The sequence below is a fragment of the Teleopsis dalmanni genome, chromosome 1, assembly GCF_002237135.1.
Source record: "Teleopsis dalmanni isolate 2A chromosome 1, ASM223713v2, whole genome shotgun sequence".
NCBI lineage: Eukaryota > Metazoa > Arthropoda > Insecta > Diptera > Diopsidae > Teleopsis > Teleopsis dalmanni.
The window spans coordinates 52,274,493-52,298,203 of NC_051846.1; the positions used below are offsets into that span (position 1 = coordinate 52,274,493).

Here is a 23,711-nt window from a genome sequence, read left to right on the forward strand (position 1 = left end):
TAAAATAATAATTTTGGGCGTATATTTTATACTTCCTATATAAAATTCAAAAATACAAACGAAATTCTTTATGAATTGTGAAAGCGATTTTTTATTGGTGACTTTGGTTTTATGATATATGGTAAGCGATACAGGAAGTTAATTTTTTTCACTTAATATGGAGCAGCGTATCAAACCTTGGCCATTTCGCAGTATGTCGAAAAAGTGCTTCTCCATCTGTTTCCGAAATCGTTAAATTTCTTATACCATAGATCTGATATTGTCGTTGCAATTTTTTACGTCTAATTGATTCTTTAATAAGTGAATATGCTGACTGTAATTGTAGCGCGCTGGGTGCAGTATTGGTATACGAACCTAAAAATAAATTTTATATAGAATTGGTTTTGGTTGAAATGAAGAAATTAATTCTCTGATCCGAATTCTTACCAATTAACCCTATCACGAGAGTGGAATTTTGTGGTACTGAAGCATAACCACTTTCATAATCCCAGCCACGTACCTCGTAGGTAATACCATCTCCTCCAATCAGAAAGTTGTACGGCATTTCACTTTTTATCACATTAACTTTATTCTGAAATAGTTTTAACCAATTTTATTATAATTTGATATAAATTCTGAAAGTAAGTTCTATTGAGTAATACCTGCATTTCTTTCAAAATCTGAGTACAGCTATCTGGATTTGAGCAGCTTTTACCACCAGTGTGACCAATCATTATGTTAACGACATTAGAATGATTCAATAAACTACCCAATGGCATTGATAATTTGCTCCAGATGTCACGACTAACTAAATCCAGTGAAAAACCGATTGTTGGTAAACGTGCTGGATAGAATATTAGATATATATTTTTTATTACAAGATATTTACAAATAGTGTTATATCAAAAGTATATGTTATTGATTTTATTTAAATAAGTTTTATATATTTAATTATGTAAATATTATATACTATACTTACTTTGTATAATTAATAGATATATAGCTATTAGGATACTTGAAATTACTGCAAGACAGAACGCAACTAATCGAAAATTGTGAAACCAAGGCTCTTCATAGTTACATATCATATTCTTTCTACTGGTAGAACTGCTGGGTTCTTTATTTGGTCGTACATATTGTTTGTTTCCATATGATTTTCGTTTTTTATTTTGATCCGCCAATAGAGGTGTTCTCTCATTGGCTTCGATCGAAATTATAACGGATGATGATGTTATCGTTGATTTTAAATTGGCGGTTTCGGCTTCCTTCCTATAGACATTTGAGAATTTCAATTCAGATCTTGGTGCACTACATTGCAAACCTTTTGAAGTTTGTTGAAAAGACAAAAGTTTAGAAATTATTCGAAGTAACATATATTTTTTTAAAATTCGTTTGACTATATTTTTCAGAATATATAAAATATTAAAAATATATTGATAATTATTTTTATAATCATAATTATTTAAAACATAGACTCTATGACTGTTAAGAAAATATGGCATTTTTTATTAGACGAAATTTAGCTACGAAGCACGGATAACTTACATTTTGATGACAGATAGAGATAGGTCAGAGAGATAAACAATTTACATTTAAAAATGTCTATATCTTATCTTAATTACAACAATTTTTTTTTAATTTAATTGTTTTGCAATGTTGCAACAAAAGTTAGTAAATTGTTTTTATTTAGAAGTGAAATCATATTTTAAAAACAGCAGAAAATCTTAAATTATATATAAGGAAGAAATTAATCAAAAGCTTTATTGTTAAATACTTTATTTAAAATATGTAATATAAATATATATATTATATTTTTGAAATATAAATATTATTTAATATACTATAAACTATAAATAATATTTTATTTATAGTTCTTAGTCAAGAGTATTGAAAATATTCAGATATATACAATATACTGAAGTGCATGAAAAACATCGTATATGGATGATATGTACGCCAATATATATTGAGAAACAACTACAACCTACCGTATATCCAAAAAAAAACCACTCAAATAATTGCAAATATTTAAAAAGTAAGTTAATTTAATTCACATATCCATTAATTTATACTTAATATTACCTATGCCACAAGAATTTACTTAAATAGACTTGGAAATCACAATGGCTTAAACTCAATTTTTTTAAAAATCTTGGAAAGGAAATTCTTACATTTTTTATATATTTTTTAATGTCACTACTTATATATTAACTTCTAGGTGCAAGCATTAATAAATAGAAGCAAAAGAAGAAAAACACAGAAACCAAAAATTTCTGCCTGTATAGGTTTTAAAGTCAATTTTCGACTCTTTTTAGACATGTCTAAAATACTTGTATTAGAAGTGTCAAAAATATCACACTAGAGAATTCCTAAACGCATCTTTGAAGTTAAGCCTGAAAGGAAAAGATCTATGCGGCATCAAATGTTAACTTTATAGGATAACGTTTCATAAACCCTGGAAAGAGGGAAACCGATGTGCGATATAAACTTATCATCGTCAACAATGAAAGAGATTTTGCTATATTCTCCAACAATAAAGATCTTGGTTAAAAAAGAAGAAAAAGTGTAAATTTACCTGAAATCTCTTTATATATATATATAATATATATATATATATATATATATTATATATATATATATATTATCATAATAATAGAAATAGATTCAATGTACATATATATATATATTTTTTTATATTTTTAAATATTCACTTCTCGGTTAGTAAGTTTATATAAGTAACGGCTTATGACAAATGTCTAAATATTTTATTAGAGTTTAACGATTCGAACTATACTATTCTATATACTGATGTAATGGATCGGTCAAACTCAGCGGAAATAACCAACAGATCTATGCCATCAAGCACTCGACTGGAACCCACAAGATACACGATAAAGAGGAAAACTCAAAACATCATGGAGAAGACACTCGGACAAGATGGAAATGCGTAACTGAGGCCCTATACTCCACAAGGAGATAATGGAATTAAGAAGAAAAAGATATATATGTAATAAAAAAATTTTATGTATTTGTAAAACAGTTATATACTCAGTAACTACTCAACCGATTTTGAAGAATTTTATGGAATATTATTAAAGAAGAAGAGTTCAGTTTAAACATCTATATGCTTGGACTCAATAAAATGTAAAAATGTTTGTTTAGATGTATTTTTGGTGGAAAACAGTCATAAAAATTAGAAAGATCGAAAATGAAATTTAAACATTTTTTATTGTAGTTGTCGGACAATTAAGCTCGCAAAAATCAAAAAACTCATTTTATTATAATGTTCAGCAAAATACAATTTATCTTAATATATTATAATACATATCTTAAAATAAAATTTTTCTTATAATTAAGAAAGAATTTTTATCAACATTTTTTTATTAAAAAATTTAAATTATACCAAAAAGGGACGTACAATAAATAATGCTGTGATAAGATATATGCAGGATAATTTAGAGAATTATATTAGTAACAAAACTAACTAATGATATACCAGAAGAGCATAATGTGAGAGTTGGAATTAAAAATGTAAAATAATGAAAATGAAACTCCATGAGTAACATGGAGTGAGAATCGTGCTTTCTGGAATGAGACTCGTGCTTTATGGAGTGAGAATCGCGCTTTATAAAACTATTTGTGTATATATGATAAAAAATATAGAATATATTTCTGTCAAAAACAACAAATCAAGTTGAAAGTAAACTCAATATTACGATATGTTTAAAACGGATATCAATATATGTAGAATATAGTTTTAAAATTAATTATATTTTTACTCTTGCTTGAGAATTCATAACAATCGACGACTTTTCTGTAATAACAATATCAAGGTTTAAGTTCTAATTAAGCAGAGACGAAAACTTGAATTTCGTATAAAATTTAATGATTAATAATCTGTTTATTTATTAATTAATAATCTGTTTCTTTTTGAAAGACGGATTTAATATAATTTCCTAATAGCGTAGCACTTCCCTTCAAATTATATACTCTAGAATTATTGATTCTTGTTTTGTTTTTTTGAACTTACCCAACATTTTGTTTGCGGCAAACTTTTGTATTATAAATAAATTATTTTATATTAAAAAGAATTTTTTCTAAAAGCTATTAGCTGTCATGTACATTCACAATTCCATTTTTCACATTATTTTTGAATTTCGATGCGTTATGGGAAAGTTAAACACTTCAAATGCAAACTATAAATATGTGATACACAAAACTGTTCCATATAAATTTAATCATAATTTTTAAAATATATCAATTGAAAAAATTTGTTTATTTTCAATATGTGTAAAAACTGCTTGTGAAGTCAGGAGCACAAAACGTCTTCAACTTAACGACAAACAATATCAACTGACCGATGGTTGATATCTGTTAATGATGACGCTGCTCTGCCTCATTTACATGAAAATCTCTATCAGTTACTTGAACACACCTACAATTCTATACATACACTCTTTATAATACTATTACTCAGTATACATTAAAACTTCAAGATTATTTCTTTCAGAAGCTGTTGTGGTAGTACACAAATCTTTTATTTTGACAGTAAATATAAAATCGTAAACACATATATGATGCATAGTACAGTTGAAATATCTACGAGGCGTGCGCCAATTGCTTTGTTTATACAGATAGTTGCCGTCCTTTGCCGGTTTATAAAACGCGGCACTAAGTACATATTTACTGTACTTTTGTCTTATTTAGAATTGTTTTGAATATTAGTACATGTAAATTTGCAATACAAAAGAATAAACTGAATCAACAAACACAATTGTCTGGAATTTCGACCTTTAAAAGTACAGTTAGTACATTTGCTCCATTAATAATCTTATATTAGAGAGTGCTCAGTAATCTCTAAATTCTACCTAAAGTTTTTTTTTTCTTTACATACATCTTCACAATTATTATTTTAGTAATAATTTTTACTTACCTGTTGAAACGTATCCTTGATGATGAAGCACTGTAGATTTGAGGAACAATAAAAAAAATACAAATAACCATGTTTTCCTGTTCGGAGAAGATACCTTTAGACATAACAAAATTCGTTAATGAACTTTTTCATGTTCAACTACCTAATTTCGCAAATAAAATAAATAACAACCAATGAGATTAGATTACCATTAAATTATAGTTATATACATAAATATTAGTTTGATATATATTATATTCTTCCAAATATTCAATAATTACACAGAAATAAGTATTATATATCTATTAAGTTCATTAGAACGAAACTTTTCAATGAACTTCAAAAACAGAAGTCTTGGGCATAAAATAAAATATGCAGACGGTGATCCAGGTATTGTCATTGAACAGTATACTGCGTGCACGGCTTTATAACTATGATATGGTTATGGGCCGTGACAGTGATAAAGTTCCAAAAACTAGTGTCTTGAGCACAAAGAGAAATATACAGACTTTCATAAGGTTATACAAATAATTAAGGTCACTTACTCGTGGCATTGTTTTCATTTAATTGCATTAAAAATAATTTAAAAAAAAAAACGATTTTTAATCCTATTTAAAAGAAATGTATGAAAAGTATATTTACTTCATGCCTTGTTAAGTTATTAACCCGTATAAAGTTTTTAACAAAATTTCTTCAACATCATGCCTAGCTCATATATAGCTATTATAGATCATAATGATCTATTAATCTCAATGATTTTAGTTAATAGCTCAGATTGAACCAATAAATCCCAAAAATATATGGTAGTAAAAAAGATGAAAGCGATCACAGAGAGCTGGCGAACAATAGAGTCATATGTGATTCAAGTTTTTGAAACAAAGAAATTAGACCTACAAAGGAGAACCTTAAGCTAAAATAATAAATAATGCAGACACCAAAAAAACGAGGCTTAAAATGCCAACATAAAAAAGATCCTCCTCGAAATAATGCAAAAGCGGTTCCCTGGGGGAATAAATCTCGCCGAAGAGGGGGTGTTTTAGTTCGTATAGTACATATTAACGTTAGGGAGTCGGGCACACCATTCCGACGATGGTCGATTTGACGGTGTATAAAGCATTCTAACTTCTCAAAACAAAACAAAAACAAAAAAAAATTATCTTGGTTTTATAAGTGTATATGTTTGTAGCAGATCTTTGGTTTATATATTTGAATACCGTACTGGTCAACAACTTCTTTTCAGCGTTGTGGCAAATTTTAACGTTTTATATCGCACTTAATGAATCCATCAATTTTAATTAGTAATTTTATTTCAAAGATTTTAAGCTGCTTACAATCTTTAACGTCCATATTTCGCAGAGGTGTGTTACAAATTAAGCGATTAAATATATTATACATATATCATTGATCATATGTTATCATATATATATCATATATTATATATAGATCACTTTATTAACAGTGTTTAAACGGTCGTGTTTTTAACAGATGAGGATCATTATATCATCAATATATGCACATATATTTATTAATTAGTATCGAATCGTTTCTATCACTACTGTTCTTCAACATAGTACTACAAGTTTTGGACTTAAATGCTCTATTGAATATCTCGATTGAGTGTAGGATAATGTAGTGTTAACTCGCACTCGTGAATATATACAACTTGAACTAAAAAAGTTGAATAATGAATTGGCGAAACCAGGTCTTATAATAAATATCTCCAATACGTAATAAAACGTTAAATGGTAAATACTTTTTAAATGGGTAGGAAGAATAAACTAGGTATAGTTTAATAGTATGTTTAAACAATCGTGTTTAAGTGATTTTCAGATTTAACTCCAAAAGCATGTTATTTATTGCCATATCTACTTCACATAAAGTCCATGCAAAGTTGAGTGAGATAAGCGTGGCAAAGTTTGGGTAAAAATTTTGATAGAAACACACAAAAATTAAGACTGCGAAAATTTCAAACAAAAACAGTGAAATAAATTATAGTTTGTAATCAATTTAACTTAATTAAATATATAATAATAATATACTTACTTATAATAAAGTATGTGCGGACGGTAGAGTCGTTATTAGCCGTGTACAGAAAGCTCATACAGCATACATTAATCTATATGGCATCTAGTGAGCCGGGTCTACATCTCGGAGCCACTCGTCGAAGACGACCAAGCGTCGTTCAACAGCGGGCTACAACAACAACATCCAGCGAGCGAATTATTTGCGCATCAAAACAATGATTAACATTTTTAATATTTACGTATTGCTAATACTTCAATAAAAATGTTAACTGTGGTTGTCACAATTAAAGTGAAATAGAAATTACAGCCACTCACAAGCATATGCTTCTGTAACATATTGAAAACTTGATGAGCATTTCTATGAAAAAATTGTGGTGGTTATCGAATCAAGTCGACATCAACGTTATATTGAAAAAGTATAAATGCTAATAGCTAAGTTTAAAGCTATATAATGCTAAAATACTACATGTTGCACTTACATGGAGTCCAAACACGTCTAGGCGTCGCTGTGTACTGCAAATAACTTGGAAAGACAAAGTCATTCAGTGGCCTGAATTCCGAGTTAATTGAACTGATACGATTGGCTACGATACGAATTATAGAAACGATTAAAAAAATTTGTTCAGTCTACTATTAGTTCAATCTCTAATTTGAAATATTTATAACAATCCATTTCAGTTTAAATGGCTGTATTATAGACATACTTATATATTAATTATTTAAATTCGTTAAATTTTTTTTTACATTGATGAATTTGAGTGTTAGATTCTATTTCCATCATTTTTATTCTCGTAGACATACAAATTATATATAAATTCACTTTATGTTGACTTGCATGTCAATTAAATAAAGCTTTTTGTAGTTTTTTCGAAAAATGTTATAATTACATATTAATGCATTTGATATGATTTTAAAATATGGCAACAAAAATCAGTATATAAAAAAAACTTCATGTATGAAATTATTTAATTATAGAAAATTATTTCATCCGAGCACTAGTATTATTATTTAACTTCTTATTAAATTTGGAAAAAAAACGCACGTATTCTATACTAATAAATTTCTTATATTTGACTTTGTCCTCGCTCTATTTTTATATTTTTAATTTGTTTAACAATTAATAATTAAAACAAAGAAATTAGGCAATTCAAATAATTACCACGTTTCTTATAAACATTTCTCAATTTCAAATTAAATACTTAAAATATATTAGAACTTATAATTACATACTTTAAAGAATTGGATTATATTAATATATCCAATTTTTTCTCCAAACCGTATCCAAAAGTTTAAACGTTTAAACGTAACAGAAAGCGTAAATTTTACAAAAATCTTAAAAAGAATTGTTTTATCCAACGAGTTTTAAAAACACAATACGCAATATTAAAACAAATGCATTTTTATCTCTTTCAAAACTTTATGATCACAAAAATTTCTTAAACTTTCCTTACTTTACTCTTCCTACATATAAATAAGTTAATTAATGCCCAAAGCATGAGTTCGGTATTCCTTTAAATTATATTACAAATAATCTTGAATTTGAGCTGCTCATTATTTAGTTTATGAAGCTCGTGAATATATATTATTATAATTGTTCTTTTTTCATAGATTTTTATTAATATAATTTTTTTGTTTATTTTTTTTTTTTTTTGTAACAGTTGGGATGGTTTTTGTTGTTGTAAACTACTTATAGGATTTCCAGATTTGCCAAGCACAAAACACAGCCGACATTAAAGCAACGCTACGGTGCAAATATTTGGACTTCGTATTTGGTGAGTAGCTTAAAATTATAGGCGAGGACACATCCGCCAAAGGCAGTTTATTAAGAACTGTTTCATCAGATTCAACCTATAAAATATACAAAGTTTTAATACATATATATATATATATTATATTATTTTAAATTACTTATATAAAAGTAATAATACATTATACATGTGCATATATATAAGCATTATGAATTTATAAAATAGTTTTACTATAACTATTTATTATTAAATATGGCGATTTCAACTGCTTTTTATGTTAAGACTTTCGACTAATCTATTACTGAGAAACCAATTTAAGCCTATAATTTTGAATAGAAAAAATCAGCTTTTCGAGCAGCCGCCTAGTATCGAGCATTTTGAAAAATTATCATCTATATGGCATTGTCTGTTCGTCAAACGTAGAAATCCTGCAAAGACCTCAAGCAAAGATTCTAAGAATGATAACTGGTGCACCCTGGTATATCAGAAATGAAAACATACATTTCGATTTGAGAGTTCCGATGGTTAAAGTCGAGTTCGAGAGAATAAGACAGAAATATATTTCAAATCTTGAAAATCATGTTAATCCGCTGGCTAGACCTCTTGCTAATAGGATAAAATCCTCTAGACTGAAACGGAATGATAGACCTGTCATCCTGCTTTCTTAAAGATCACCCTGATTAATTCAACTTATACGCCGTGATATCTGGTAAATATGTCTTGGCTAAAAAATAATTTACAAATAATTATATATATTTCATTATAGTATTGTTATTAGTTTTTAAGATGCTGAAGTATATTGTTAGGCTTTAATTTAAAGCGATTCAATACAGACATATTGTAAAAAAACAAATCTAGACAGGTTAGTAGCTAGCTATAAACTACTGATCTTTCATTAAGACGATAAAGCAAGAAAATTGAAAGGATTGTTGGTAAGTGGTATTTCGAAATGTGTTAGGCATTTTAGGATATAGATCTTATAATTTCCAATTTGTAAAATAAAAAAAAAACTTAAGAAAAATACATCACGTGTTTTATCTAATAACGTCTATAAATTAGAGTTTAAGGTCAACATAAATAATAACGAAATAAAATTTGAGTTGTTCGAAATTTCGAACATTTCGATCTTCGAATATGTTGAACGGCATTTTGTGTTTGGTCATATGCATAGATAAATTAAAACAATATCCAACATAAAACAAACTTGCGGCTTAAACATGTTCGAATATTTAAAATGTTTATTTGAAATGTTCAAATGTTAGTGTGCTTAAACTGTTCCAATAATTTGATGTACTATCAAAAATGTCAAAAATGATTCAGTTCATTGTTAAATGAAACACAATTAATGATATATAAGCAATGTTTAGCATATGTTTAATGTTTATTTCATGTAGTAACTCTGAGTTACGAAAATTTCAAAGACCAGTTGTTACAACGGATTAGTTCTGGATAGATTATAGGATATCTTTCATTATAAAACTATTTTTATGTAAAATGTACATTTATGTTTGATTTACCAAAATGATATATTCATATCTTTACTTTTCTTATCTATAAATAATATATATAGCTTCTCATAGACTTGCTTTATATTCATATTGGTTTTTTTAGGCTTGGGTAAAAGGTATTTAAAACTTATTTCATCTACTCTAAGACATATATATTTATACATGTTATAAAATAGATTGATTGTACTTCGTGTAATTACTAGTACCTGGTATTGACAACAGGGATCATAGTTCCATGAAACTGTGTACAGACCAGTACAAAACAATGAAACAGCACACATTGGCGCTGCAACAACAGGTCGATCCCTCCAAATCAAACTAGATATAAGAGATGCTAGTCCTGATGCTATAGCCGTCTTGTGTAGACAATTACCAACTGTGATCCAACGGCCCGTTTCATCGCCTAAACGCGTTGGCTCAATTATAATATAATCCACTTTCGCCTCGAGGGCTTTATCCAATTCAGCTTCAAAACGTTCATGAGCATTTGAGCTATCGTATACCTCGCGTATAATGTGGAATGAAGGGCTCTTTGTTGAACTAAAATAAATAAAACATTTTTTCTAATAAATTGTATATCTAGTTCAAATATATAAAAAATATATAAACAAACAGTAATTTTAGAAAATATTTTTGATCCATACTTTCATATTCAAGGTTAAGGTCATAGTCGATAAACAGCTGCGGGGGTAGTTACATACATTTTCGGCAGCGTCACCCCAGCTGATATGCTTTGTTTGGCGTTAAAATACAGCAAACAAATTGAGCGAAACGAAATACGAAGTCGTTTCCTTTTCATTGCATAAACTGTTAAATCCACATCAATACATTTATGGTTCGAATTTAATAGTGTTATTTAATTTATTTAAATAACATATTTAATATTTAATCCACCACAAAAAATATCAATTTGCATTGCATAACAAATATGAATGATTTTGCTAATTACTTTCCTGTTTTTTTTTTGTTTTCTTAATTTCTATATAATTTATTGGTATATATGTATTTAATATACTTACCCGTCGTCGGATAATTGAATCATTTTATTATTTCAGCATTTGGAACTTTCAATAACTTAATATTTTATGTTAATCGCGGTGTTTTTACTAAACTTTCCTGCGGCAACAAAAGCTACTCCATTAAGCAAGCTGCTGCCACATAATTTTGACATTTCATTTTGTTGTGTATTTTCGTATATGGATTATTCAACATGAGTAACTATTGTGAATATTGTCACAGGGTTGTGAAAAAGTAGTAAAAACCAAAAGCACAATAAGACTTTAACAGACATTTTCGTTTAAATAGTTTTTAATCTATGATTTAAGTAGTTAAAGAGGTTGAATTAATTAATATGTTACATATTAATGAAAAAGTATTTTATTATAAGTCACATATATTTTGACAGATGGCATTTGGGCCATGTCTTTAGTTCAATAATTAACAATATTTTAATGTGTAAATATTTTGTAATTTATTTATTAATAGCATAAACGTATAAGAACGATAAGATTAGTTCAAAGTTTGAAATATTATAGTGTTTTGAACTAAAATAAAAATACTATACTACTACTACTACTTATAGTTTGAAATTATTCAAGATTTAGTATAAAATAACGAAGTTCATCAAGTAATATTTTAAATTGATTTAATGCTAACCGACAGGAAGAATTATACAAAATATAAATTTATGAAACTTTTATTTCACAATCCTGTGTTTTATTTTAATTTTTATTAAAAAAAATGGCTGCTCAATAGGACAACTAATTTCAGAAATATTTTATTATTAATAGAAACAAAGACTATGTCGATAATTTTATGTATATTGCTTAGCTGCAAAGTGATATATTTATATTTGGAGATGAGAGAACTAACTTCATAAATTTGTTGTCAATATTTGATTACGATTTGTAATAATCAAATATAATAAAAATACTAAATAAAAGTCTTAATAAATTTTTTTTAAATAACTTGTTGCGCTCATAATTTTATAAAGATTTATTTATCGAAGTGTTTGTCTATAAGTTTGATATATTTGAATGCTTCAATTTAATTAAAATATTCAATGTGAATATTTCTTAAAAGCATTAATTATTAAATATTGGTTTATTTGTTTAATAAAAAGAAGTTATGTATAACATTCCGGATCCTTACAGATACTAAATTCATTATTATCAAAATATAAAAAAAATATATAAAAACAATAACAGCTAATTTGATTATCTGATCTCGTCATTACCTTTATAGGCTACTTTTCAAATAATATTGATGGCTGGCTATTCTTAAATAGTTGGCACTCATTTCCTTGTGAAATCATTTGTTACTAAAAATCATGCGGCTCCTACAAAATTCTCGTCTCTATAAAAATGAAGCAAAGTTTTTGCGGTACAAACAAAAATGTCAATATCTTCATTAATGACTCCTAGGTGAGTGTTTTCACATACTATAAATTATTTATATATTACTTTATTTTTACTTTTGTGGAGTACACTATGGTTACATTTCAAGATTTATAGAGTTTGCTACAGTTATATACAAAAAAATTCATATTTAATTTTTTTTTTTTGAAATACAAACTTCCTATAGTACAAAACATCAAAATATTCACTTAAAATAGTTTTATTTATTACACTGAGATATAATAAGCACTTATTATAAGCCTAACACAGTTAATATAGTAAAAATTCGTAGTTAGAAATAATGTGTATAACTTCTGATCTATTGTAGTTTTGTTTGATAATTATTTAAAACCATTTTGTTGATTATTATTTTCTTTGCTTTTTAAGCTTTCATCGTTGACAGAATGATTTAATGAACTAAAGTCCCCAGTATTACAGGATATAGATGGAATTTCACATTTTGAAAAGCCACGATAATCTGTAACAGTAGGTTTTATAGGCGAAGGTAAACTAGTTTCATTAGGTGGTGAATCACTGTCTAGTAGACTCTTTTGATTAGATTCTGTTGTGGAGTTGATTGTCAATTTGTTTTCAAATGTTTCTGTTATATTACTCATATCTTCACATGAATCATTCGATTTTTCCAATAAAGGATCGAATTCCTCTAGATCTAATTTTGATACTTCCGCTACACTATTATCAGCACTTGGATCAGATAAATCAAAATCATAGTTAACATTTGTTAAACCATCTCGAAGATTTGTATTTAACATAAGTTCATCAGTAGAATCCGAACGTTCATCAAGCAAGGATATATCATCAAATGGTGTATAGCTAAATATTGGTGAAGCAAATAATTGATCTACAGTTGGTTGAGCAGTTAATAATGGCGATAAACGACCAATTGATCCAGTACTAGTATCTTTGAGGCAAAGTGTGTGAGAAGCTGTTTCAGCTAATAGTTCATCATTATCCTTTACCGCTTCATTCAATGTTGTAGGCGGCGCAGTAAATGGTAAATCTAATGTTTTTTCTGTAGAATTACTTTTAGCTTTTTCATCACATACAATGGAGGCTATTAAGTTATTTTTATAATAACCTGTTGCACTAGATGTTGGTGTTGCCAAATTACCATTTGCAAGTTGCTTACGTGCCTTGTTTATAAGAAAGCTAGGAGTTTTAATTGGTAATATCGTTAGTGGCGCTCTTGCTAGTAATGCGTCAACTTTTTCTGTTATATCAACCTTAAAAATTGTATCGTTTAATTTAAAGTATTTTATTTTAAATATGTATATTTACTTGAAAACTATCCATTTCATTCTTTAGATTTTCAATTCCTGATGATATAATACTGTTGCATTTCTTTAATGACTCCATACGTTTCATATTTTCTGATATAAGATGTAAGCTTTCACAAGCCAATAAAGCACTTTCCCAGGGTGTACTAAATGGCTTATCCCCAGACATAAGTAAATTAAATTCTTCTTCAGGTATACTAAGACTTTCACCAGTTAGATTTTCAATAAAAGAAATGGCACAACACTGCAAAACAAATTTCTTTTATATATAACAAAATAAGCGTTATAAATTATTATATAAATACATACTAAATTTGTAAAATAATAACCACCTTCACCACTCATCAGACGAGATGCGTTTGTAAATCGTGTTACGAAGTTAATATTGCTATGAAGTCTTACTGGATTGGCTTTTAAAACAACAAAAATGAGTGCTGGCAGAAACTCATCTGCACTAGCAGGTCCACCAACTGAGTGCTTTAAAAGTTCGAATATATTTCTGCAGCAACGTACGGTGCATTCAAGTTTTTCCTGCGGTGAATAGTACGAATCTATACCGACCAACTCTACAATTTTTTGTAATAAACAATATTTTAAATTCGTTACAGCATTTGAAGTTTATCTTAGATTTATGCATTACCTGTTATTGCATTATAGACCAAATCACGAGATTCTGCGTTTACCTCATCGATACTACAAGCTAAATGTTTTGCAGTGATCCAACTTAATTGTCGTATGCGCCTTTGTATTTCAGCATCTTTTTCTTCGTCTGTCGTAAAGTAAGGACTAAACAAAAATCTATACGAAAAAATATATATTTAAATGCTTAAAAATTGAAAACATTTACGTTTACTTGTGATTTTGTGTCATTACAGCCTTTTCAAAAAAATCGATGGCACTTTCACGATCCTCATTGGTAGCTATTTGAAATATCTGATTATTATGCACAGTATCAGCAAATTTTGTATATGCATTTTGCACCAATTCGGAAAGTTCCTCAACATTTTTATTGGCATTGCTATTCATATAACTACGTATAGTTCCATCTAATCGTTGTACTTCATCTTTGAGCACACGTTTTCCATCATCGGGAACACGTAACTGTTTGAATTGTAAAATAAATTGCTTCTCCGTTGCGTCCGGTATATGCGGTTTGTCTTGCATAACAGCTATTTAGAAAAAAATAATAATAATTCTTACATGAATCAATTCTTTAATGAAATAATTATCAATAAATAAATTTCTTACTCTGTTGTTCTTCATTTTTGTGTTTTCTAGTTTTTTGCGTTGTTGATTGTAGTGTTTTTTGTATAATAGCACTATAGGGTACTAATGATTTCTTTTTATTGGATGTTCCACTACTACTGGTGGCTTCATCTTGTTTTTTCGATGGCGAGCGATTTAGCAAATTTTTGGGAGATAAACGTCCAGCTACAAGGCTGCTATTCACACTTCCATCACTTGTTTTTGGTAAATTTGGATCGATTCTAAATGCTGTTGAACTCGACAGTAAATTTTCTAATAACAAAATCAAATTATTTTATAGTATTCTAGATATTGTAAATAATTAATAAAGATCATACGTTTTTTCTTCTTGTCGTTACGTTCGCGAAAGCATTTTGAGCAAAGTCCCTCGAATTGAGAATTTCCATAAAAGCCACAGCCCTGTTTACATTTTAACGCGCTGGCACTTAATCGCAGTTGTGGTACTCGAGAAGTCATACTTTAATTGCTTACTATATATTAATTTATTTTAATTATAGTTAATAAATTTCTACGTTTTGGCACTTTAAATTGCTTTTAATATTTTATAGCTTTCTACCAATTATTTTCGCAACAACTTTTTCTTGCAATAAAATGATTAATATATTGATTTGTGGGATGTTCACAATAGAATTTTCAGTTTTTGTTGTGATCCACATTTTCTTTAAGATGAGTGTTACCGGACTTATAAAAAACTAAAATCAAATTGTGTTATAATGCCGTGTGCGAATTCAAGTAAATTGAAGTAAAGTAAATTGAAATTTCCTAGGGATTTTTTGCACTGTACTTATGTAAATATTTATTTATTTATTTATTGTAGTTATTTATTATTTTTGGTTGAAAGTTTTAAAATTTATTTATTTATTTAAAAACATCTTATAAAATTTTCACAATGGTAACTCCCAATTTACTTAATTTTTATCTAATATACCCTACTCGAAATTCTGGTAAATACCAACATTTGCTGCCGACATAATTTACTATTTCCCTCAATTTATCATCAATTTAGGACGTGTGCGAGTTAGGCTAAGTTGATGCTAAACCAAATGGGAGATTTTTTGGGATTTTTTGCACTGCACACATTTTGCCATTTATCAACACGTATCGACACATCAATACATTATCGACACAACTTAGAATTTCCCTCATTTAGAACGCAACTTAGCCTAACTCGCACACGACCTTAGTCTAACTCGCAAACGGCTATAATAAAACAACAGTGCAGTTCATAATCTTGGTGCGTCGGTTCGAATGCGTTTTTGCAATGTTGGATTATTGAGCACAGTTTCAAAGAAGTGTTAATGCTTTTTAACAGCTCTTTTTGTTATGGGATTTCATTTGATTGTTATATTCATTTGGAAACATTCCAACTGAAACACATTCTAATAGCACATTCACACTGTCTCATTTAGGCGGTTTTGCTTATGATACTAGTATTCTCACCAGATTTCACACAAAGCTGTTCTGTGTAAAGAGCGTAATTTGGCATTTTATTTGTGTTACGCTCTCAGTTTGTAACAGATCTAATTTAGATATTAGAAAATTTATTAATATAAGTAATGATTAGGACGTGTGCGAGTTAGGCTAAGTTGCGTTCTAAATGAGGGAAATTCTAAGTTGTGCCGATAATGTAGTGATGTGTCGATACGTGTTGATAAATGGCTAAATGTGTGCAGTGCAATAAATCGCAAAAAATTTCCCATTTGGTTTAGCATCAACTTAGCCTAGCTTGCACACGTCCTTAACTCATTATTAATTAAAGGTTACAATGTAAAAAGGAATCTGAGAATATGATCAAAAAGAATTCCTTTAATAATAAATATTTCCATACAAATCATTTTAGAAAAATTTACTTACTTTTGCTAAATATTATGTAAAATTGGTTTAAAGCTTTTTTTATCTTTTATTCGAATTTTTTTTAATAAAATCAAAATGAGATTTTCAACATTTCTTTGAAAGTATTTTTTGTAAAACAAAATTATTTTTTTGAATTAATTAAAGTTTTTATATTTTTAAAAGATCGATTTATTAACAGTTTTTAAACACTATAAGATACATTTTTTATTAAAAAATTATTTATTTTTTATCTTTAAGATAACAAGAACATTTTAAAAACATTTCTGTTATCGTTTTTAAAATTTGAAATTTTAATTAACAACTAAAGTTTATTAAAATTTTAGATGTAATATGCAAAATAATAATTAAAATTTTTGCAAATTAAATAAATGTCCAAAAATCAATAGTATCTGTAATTACATATAAAAATATATGAAATTATAATTATAATTTGTATATATTTTTTTTAAATATAAAGTATGGGCTTTGATTGGACGAATTTTTTATAATCGTAATCGTTAATATTTGTTTTCTATTTTGTAAATCTTTTAATTTTTTTATAAATATTCTTATATTGAAAGTGCTTTTAAACTGTTATATTTTTTAGTGTATTGTATGTAACTTGTAAAACCAATATTATTGATTTGGAATTTGAAGAGTAATTTTTTTACTCTGGTTTATTTTGAAGTTAATTATCTTTAATTTTTAAAATTTTTAACATTTTTATAGTACGTATATTTAAAATAAAAGTTTAGGACGGCAAATACACAATTAGATTTAATTTATTTATAAAATGAAATAATTAAGTAAAAAGCAAAAACACAATATCATTTTAAAATTTTTTAGAAAAATTATTAAAATTATTTTGAACAATTTAAAAGTCTTTTTTTTAAAACACATTTACTAAATATAACAGAATAGCATTTAAATCGCAATATTTACGTCAATAGATTTCAAAACATTGGGTATAAATTAGAAAAACTTTTTTACATACATTCAGAATCTTGTACCTACAACAACAACAACAAAAACTATTTAATTGACAACCCGATACCGTCTCTGATAGCTTTAAATTTTGAATCCTACAATTTCAATTTACGAAAGCTAACTTTTATTCGCACAGGCAATCTAATAATTCATTGTACACAGTTCTCTTTGATAGATATTAACAATTTATGTATATAACTAATATTTATGTTACAAAACAAAATCCAATATTAATATAACATATATATTTTAAAAAAATTATAATTATTCGCTTAAATACGATTTCGAATTACAGTGATAGTTTTTAGGTGTTTTATGAAGATATAGAAGCTTTGACAATGAATAAACTATATCACCAATAAAATATATTTCTGAGTGCTAGTAACATATATATCATTTATGAAACCATTATGTGGTTAAGGGGGCTGGGGAAATTAAAAAAATTTTGAGCGATTAACATTACCTACAGGCTACCCCTACAATTTTTTTAACAATTGTGTTGGATACCCTTTTCAAAAAAAGTTGAGATGAAAATTTTGGCAATAATTTTTGATAAAAAAATATGATGTATCATCTTGATATATCTAGTGCTATAGAGACGCTAAAATTAAGAAAAATAAGTAAAAATTTAATCTAATCTAAAATATAATATTTAAGATAGTTTCAAACGTGTCCTTTAGTTCCGATTTATATCACTTGATTAAACCTTTTATTTAGTAGGAAACACTGTATTATCTATACCTCAGAACGAATAGTATATATACGATAAAATAGAAAAAAAGAGCTATTAATCCTTCGTAAGGATTAAATGGTATGGTAAATGGTAAACGGTATATATATATAATTATTTATGCCTAAGTGTAAAGAAGACCGTACAATTTTTTTTCATATTTTAGGAATGCATGGAGTGTTCGATATTAATGAAGATATTAATATAGATATGGTTTGATGCCATTAAATACTAAAATCGTTTTAATATTCATATCGCTTATCTTTATATATTAATTGAAATACTTAAAATAAGTAAGATCATTATTTTGTGGACAAATATTTAATAAATTGTTTGGAAATTATAAATAAGTATTCTAGTCTTTACTTATTTTTGTACGAATAGCATATCAAAATGACTTTTAAACATTTCTAAATCGTTATATTTTGAAGAGGTAATCAAATTGTTGTGATTTGCGATTATTTAACCAATCAATAGGTAATCAAATTCTTGTGATTTGTGATTGTTTAATCAATACTTTAGGGGCCCCTTCTTTGAGAATCTTGATCAATTTCAAGACCTTCCACTTAACAAGATTTTAAGCTTCGCCAAACGTTCGACGTGGTTTTAAACTCTGAGTTTTTTATATATGGTAGCACAATGAGCCAATAGATCTAAGTGAATCCTCTTTGAGACGCCGGTATAACCTAATTTGACCTAACCAGGAGTTTTTCCAATATACGGTAGCACAATGAGCCAATAGACCTAAGTGAATCCCCTTTGGGTGGCCGGTATAACCTAATCTGACCTAACCAGGAACATCTTCATAAATTGTTATTAATTGTTTTTATTAGTTAAAATAGTAACAAGACTCAATTTTTAATTAAATTCTCTCCCGTAGTGGTCAAAATTTTAAAACTTTATGTAATAAAATTGATTTATACTGTTTACCTAGGCTTATTGCTTTAATTAGTAGGATTTTTATTCTTTAAAGCTTAAAAATTCTTAATTCAGTGATATCTATACTATATATTTTTCTTTCTTTTATAAACACCTTTTATCGATTTATTAACTTCATTGTTTTTTGTATATAAATTCTATATAGTAACATCTATGTCTTATCTGCAACATCCCTTCGGGTAGTTTAATTTTGGTAGAAAATATTTTGAGTCAATATAACTCATGCAGATATCTTACTTTTATATACGTTCTGAAATGCATTTAGTTTATTTTTTTTTTATTAATCCAAACTAATTAAAGCTTTTTTTTAAGTTTTGGTTTATATCAATATTTCTCAATTTGGTATGTTTTCAAATACTTTCCATTTCAATTTAAATTTAATTTTTTGCTACACTACCGAAGACATTATCAGACATAATGGCTAGGTAATTCGTTAACTAGATAATGTAATTTCACAAAAATAAATATACATATATTTAATTACTTTAGGACTTACTAGAATAATGAGTACGTCTGATTACTCTTAGTTATTACAAATATAACTCTGGATTGTACTTAAACTTTGCTTTAAACATATTTAATTAGTCAATTGCTTTGTTAAGGATGAATTGGTTCACGTATAGAATGAATTGGTTTGTGTATAGAATAAAAAACAAAAAACGTAGATAGTTTTATTAATATTAATTTATGTTAGATCGTTATCCTGATGATGACTCCCAAGGAGAGTCGAAATATAAATATATTAAAAAATATTAAACAAACGTTGAATTATTTAATAAAAAGTGACCTATAGCCGGTCAAAAAAATATATAAAAAAATAAATAAAAAATATAAAAAATAAAAACGAAAAAAATTAAAAAATATTAAAAAAAAAAATGAAAAGCAACGAAATTAAATGTTTCAGTTACGTTTCGTTTATGTTAAGTTTATTAAATTAAATTGATTATCTATTTCGAAAAATAATTGTAAAATTTATTATAAGTCAAGATCAGCTTGAACCTAGTAAAAGATCGACCATCAAAGAGACATAATTTTATTCCTCAAGGAATGTATTCATCTGTAGATGTGTACACTAATATCGATGTCTATGCGTTTCTAATTATAAAATTCTATATAACTATATTTAAATTATCTTATTGCATTTTTAGTTCTGCACTTGTATATATACTTTTATGTTTTATAATGCAAAAGCCATTCTAATTATTTTCCGATTTATCATTATATATCGTTTTATATAGAACCAATTTCTGTATATTGCTTTATATTTTTCTCTCTAAATACATACATATAAAATTTTTACCATTGCAACATTTTACTAAATTTATTTTGTATTTTGCTTGATTTTAACATTTTTTAATCATTTTTAAGTTAAGTTTTAAAATTCTAATTTCTACTTAAAGTCTTTTGTATAAAACGTTGAGTTTAAACATTTGTCTTTGGTTTGATTCCGTTGGTAAATAAAATCAATAAAGTTTATTAAAACTGTTAATATTTTTGATTTAGTTTTGATCTTCTTTTGATTAAACTTCTTCTTTGATTTGATAAATTAATTCGATTTTTAACAATATTTTTTTTTGCTACTTAATATTTATAAGTAAATCTGGCATTATAATTAATTACACTACAGTTAAATTTTTTAAAAAATTCCTTGTTTCATCATTATATATAATCGATTAATATATATAACTAATTTTAATATTTGATTAAATAATATTTTTAATATAGAAATACAATTCACGATTCGACTTAGAAATAAATATAGAAAAAATTCCAGAAATTTAATTTAAAGTACCCTGTCAAAAGGTTATGCTAACCATAACACAAACTAACAATAAACAGAGAGACTAAATATATAAAGTATATAAAGAGATGTGAAATCAATGTCTTTATAGATATCTTCTATTTTGTTAATTCAACTAAAATATCTTTAGAATTAGCAAAACCAATTATTATGTATAAATAAACTATTCATACTACAATCAATCATGTTACATATGTGTATCTCTCAGTTCCATTTTGTAGTATAGATACAAAAAGAGTATTTTAATAAATACGAAATAAATTCCTTAAGTTTCTTAATTCCTATGTGCATGTCTTAAATGTGCTAACTAAAATACTTTAATCCTGCAATTAATAAAAATTTTTCAATAAATAATTCCGAGTCCAGTACAGCAATGTGCGCTGCTCTACCGATGAGCGTATTTGCTGTATGAGGAAGTGCGTGATGTACATCAAAGCGCGCTAATTTCAGTCCAGGACGCGCCAATATGGGTGCAACTATATTGTGTACCATTTCCCTAATAAAATAATAGTTTTATTAAAATTATTTGAAATAATTGCAAAATTTAATAATAGACCTGTATACGGTCCCAAGATTAGAATTATCCCGTATAGCCGCCTTACACAATTCTAGACGAGCTGAATGTGCAGGCACATAACGATCTTGACTAGATCCGCAAAGTAATATATTCTTAAAGTGATGTAACGTACTGCGTTGACTAAGACGATATAGAAAACTGTTCCTAATATCAGGAGTGTCTCGCATACACAATTGCAGCAATGAACCAGATTTCTTCCATTTTTGCATAAACCACATACCTAAAAATAAAGATATAGATTTACTAACAATTTGTTTTCATAAAATATTATTATATTATTATTTCAGAATAATTAATATCATTGTTTATTTAACATAATAATATTTATTGTCTAATAATAGGTTTTTGGTACAGTTTTATTCACTATTATTATTAAATTACACAGTACAGAAAATGGAACTTAACCTCTATCCTCGGTATTTTATAATTTCTATAATTAGAATAGTATATAAAAAACATTTAAATTAAAAATTGTTTTTATTTGGAAACAACAGAAATCCTAGAATGCATCGAGAGATATTAATACCTTCGCTTTTAAATCTTTTATTCCGGTTACTGTTTTAGCAGTACTTAAAATCACAGTTATACCTTCTGCTCAAAAAGTATCCGGATTTTGTTGTTTGTTAACTTCTCCTTAAGTAATACACCTTTTTCAAAAAAATTTTTTTTGTTATGTTGGTACACCCTTTCTTGACATATGATACAAATTTGAGCTCTATCTGTCAATTAGTTTGTTTACAGCAGCTGTTAATGTGAGACTACCTCAAGTGCATTTAGCGATTTTTACTATGGAAAATTCTTGTTGTACGCGATTTTTTGACCAAATACGGCACCATTGTCATCGCTCAGGCACCATATTCGCCAGATCTGGATCCGTGCGACTTTTTCCTGTTCCCGAAACTCAAATTGCCCCTTCGTTATAAGCGTTTTAAGTCGATTGAATCGGTAAAAGAGAATTTGCTGAAGGAACTAAAAGCCATATCTTCACGGGCCTATGAAAAGTGTATGGAGGATTGAGTTAAGCGTTGGCATATGTGTTTCGCTTCAGAAAGAGCATATTTTGAAGGAAGTAAAATAAATTTGGAATAAAATTTAAATTTGTGTATTGCATTTACAAAATCCGAGTACTTTTTGAGCAGAAGATATTCCTTCTATATGGAGATCTGTGGAAGTAGTGCTCATTCATATACCTATACATACATATGGATTACATATGGGTTATAGTTAAGAACAACATTTAGTTCTTGCTGTAGATTTAGTTTTTATTATCAAGTATTGGCAACACCACTTAGTAGGGTAGGTGACATTTGTACATATACTCGTACAATTGCTTATATGTATATGTACTTGGTAAATTCTTACTTTGCTCTTTATAGTCTAAATAAGATATATAAATATTATTCTGACTAATTTACTGTTGAAGGCAAAACACAATTTTTACATTTTTATATATTAGATGTTTTTTCTTACCCATATTGACTAGTCCACTCGTGTTATAAAGTGTGCCCAAATGTGGTCCAGATAGTGATAAAAAAGTATGAAGGCGTGGCAGTAGTGGTCTCATTTGTGGTCGTGCTAAAGCGCTACGCACGATTATTGTTCCCAAAGAGTGTGCAACGAATGAAATACGTGTTGGATTAAGCCCACATGTCTCTATATGATATAGTATTTCAGCTACAAGTCTAGAATATAAATAATGAATAAGTATTAATA

The 23,711-nt window shown here is 27.4% G+C and overlaps 4 protein-coding genes across 8 annotated transcripts in view; all 4 read right to left on the reverse strand.

The window, feature by feature from the left end:
* Positions 1 to 24: 24 nt before the first annotated feature.
* On the reverse strand, positions 25 to 7,773 carry LOC119668317 (peptidoglycan-recognition protein 3-like). Of its 3 annotated transcripts, none has more exons than XM_038077784.1 (6): positions 7,395 to 7,773; positions 6,935 to 7,242; positions 959 to 1,300; positions 642 to 823; positions 427 to 571; positions 25 to 354 (listed from the first exon to the last, which is right to left on the reverse strand). In XM_038077784.1, exons 2-6 carry the CDS (start codon positions 6,990 to 6,992, stop codon positions 149 to 151), a joined length of 933 nt encoding a protein of 310 aa, XP_037933712.1. In that variant the 5' UTR covers positions 6,993 to 7,242; positions 7,395 to 7,773; the 3' UTR covers positions 25 to 148. The 3 variants fall into 3 exon arrangements, with proteins under 3 accessions (XP_037933712.1, XP_037933711.1, XP_037933713.1); XM_038077783.1 differs by having other exon boundaries at positions 6,935 to 7,273; XM_038077785.1 differs by lacking the exons at positions 6,935 to 7,242; positions 7,395 to 7,773 and adding an exon at positions 4,010 to 4,876 and having other exon boundaries at positions 26 to 354.
* A 778-nt stretch (positions 7,774 to 8,551) lies between these two features.
* LOC119668319 (transmembrane protein 11 homolog, mitochondrial) lies at positions 8,552 to 11,332 on the reverse strand. 2 transcript variants are annotated; one of them, XM_038077787.1, is made up of 3 exons: positions 11,191 to 11,332; positions 10,378 to 10,711; positions 8,552 to 8,763 (listed from the first exon to the last, which is right to left on the reverse strand). In XM_038077787.1, the coding sequence occupies exons 1-3, from the start codon at positions 11,211 to 11,213 to the stop codon at positions 8,599 to 8,601; spliced, it is 522 nt and encodes a 173-aa protein (XP_037933715.1). In that variant the 5' UTR covers positions 11,214 to 11,332; the 3' UTR covers positions 8,552 to 8,598. The 2 variants fall into 2 exon arrangements, with proteins under 2 accessions (XP_037933715.1, XP_037933714.1); XM_038077786.1 differs by having other exon boundaries at positions 10,372 to 10,711.
* Positions 11,333 to 12,805: 1,473 nt separating this feature from the next.
* On the reverse strand, positions 12,806 to 15,720 carry LOC119668320 (rab5 GDP/GTP exchange factor). The gene is made up of 7 exons (XM_038077789.1): positions 15,449 to 15,720; positions 15,114 to 15,383; positions 14,719 to 15,034; positions 14,506 to 14,663; positions 14,175 to 14,431; positions 13,867 to 14,109; positions 12,806 to 13,811 (listed from the first exon to the last, which is right to left on the reverse strand). Exons 1-7 carry the CDS (start codon positions 15,585 to 15,587, stop codon positions 12,909 to 12,911), a joined length of 2,286 nt encoding a protein of 761 aa, XP_037933717.1. The 5' UTR covers positions 15,588 to 15,720; the 3' UTR covers positions 12,806 to 12,908.
* Positions 15,721 to 21,629: 5,909 nt separating this feature from the next.
* The window catches only part of LOC119668321, a 28,661-nt gene continuing 26,579 nt past the window's right edge, over positions 21,630 to 23,711 (reverse strand). For both annotated transcript variants that reach the window (XM_038077790.1, XM_038077791.1), the window contains 3 exons: positions 23,469 to 23,680; positions 21,978 to 22,218; positions 21,630 to 21,917 (listed from right to left, as the gene is read on the reverse strand). In XM_038077790.1, the coding sequence (XP_037933718.1) occupies positions 21,725 to 21,917; positions 21,978 to 22,218; positions 23,469 to 23,680 (646 nt within the window). In that variant the 3' untranslated portion in view covers positions 21,630 to 21,724. The remainder of the gene's footprint in view (positions 21,918 to 21,977; positions 22,219 to 23,468; positions 23,681 to 23,711) is intronic.

Bases quoted from the DNA above. Each gene is read 5' to 3' on its own strand.
- LOC119668320 (XM_038077789.1), bottom strand. From the start codon at position 15,587: ATGACTTCTCGAGTACCACAACTGCGATTAAGTGCCAGCGCGTTAAAA. The intron at 15,035-15,113 runs GTAAGAAATTTA...TTTTCTAAATAG, and splicing joins CAAAAATGAAGAACAACAGA to CTGTTATGCAAGACAAACCG. The intron at 14,664-14,718 runs GTAAACGTAAAT...TTTTTCGTATAG, and splicing joins GTAATGACACAAAATCACAA to ATTTTTGTTTAGTCCTTACT.
- LOC119668319 (XM_038077786.1), bottom strand. From the start codon at position 11,213: ATGATTCAATTATCCGACGACGG. The intron at 10,712-11,190 runs GTAAGTATATTA...TATTTATTTTAG, and splicing joins ATTCAATTATCCGACGACGG to TTCAACAAAGAGCCCTTCAT. The intron at 8,764-10,371 runs GTAATTACACGA...TATATTTTATAG, and splicing joins GTTGTCAATACCAGGTACTA to GTTGAATCTGATGAAACAGT.
- LOC119668317 (XM_038077784.1), bottom strand. From the start codon at position 6,992: ATGAGCTTTCTGTACACGGCTAATAACGACTCTACCGTCCGCACATAC. The intron at 1,301-6,934 runs GTAAGTATATTA...AAACTTCAAAAG, and splicing joins CCGCACATACTTTATTATAA to GTTTGCAATGTAGTGCACCA. The intron at 355-426 runs GTAAGAATTCGG...ATTTATTTTTAG, and splicing joins TCTCGTGATAGGGTTAATTG to GTTCGTATACCAATACTGCA.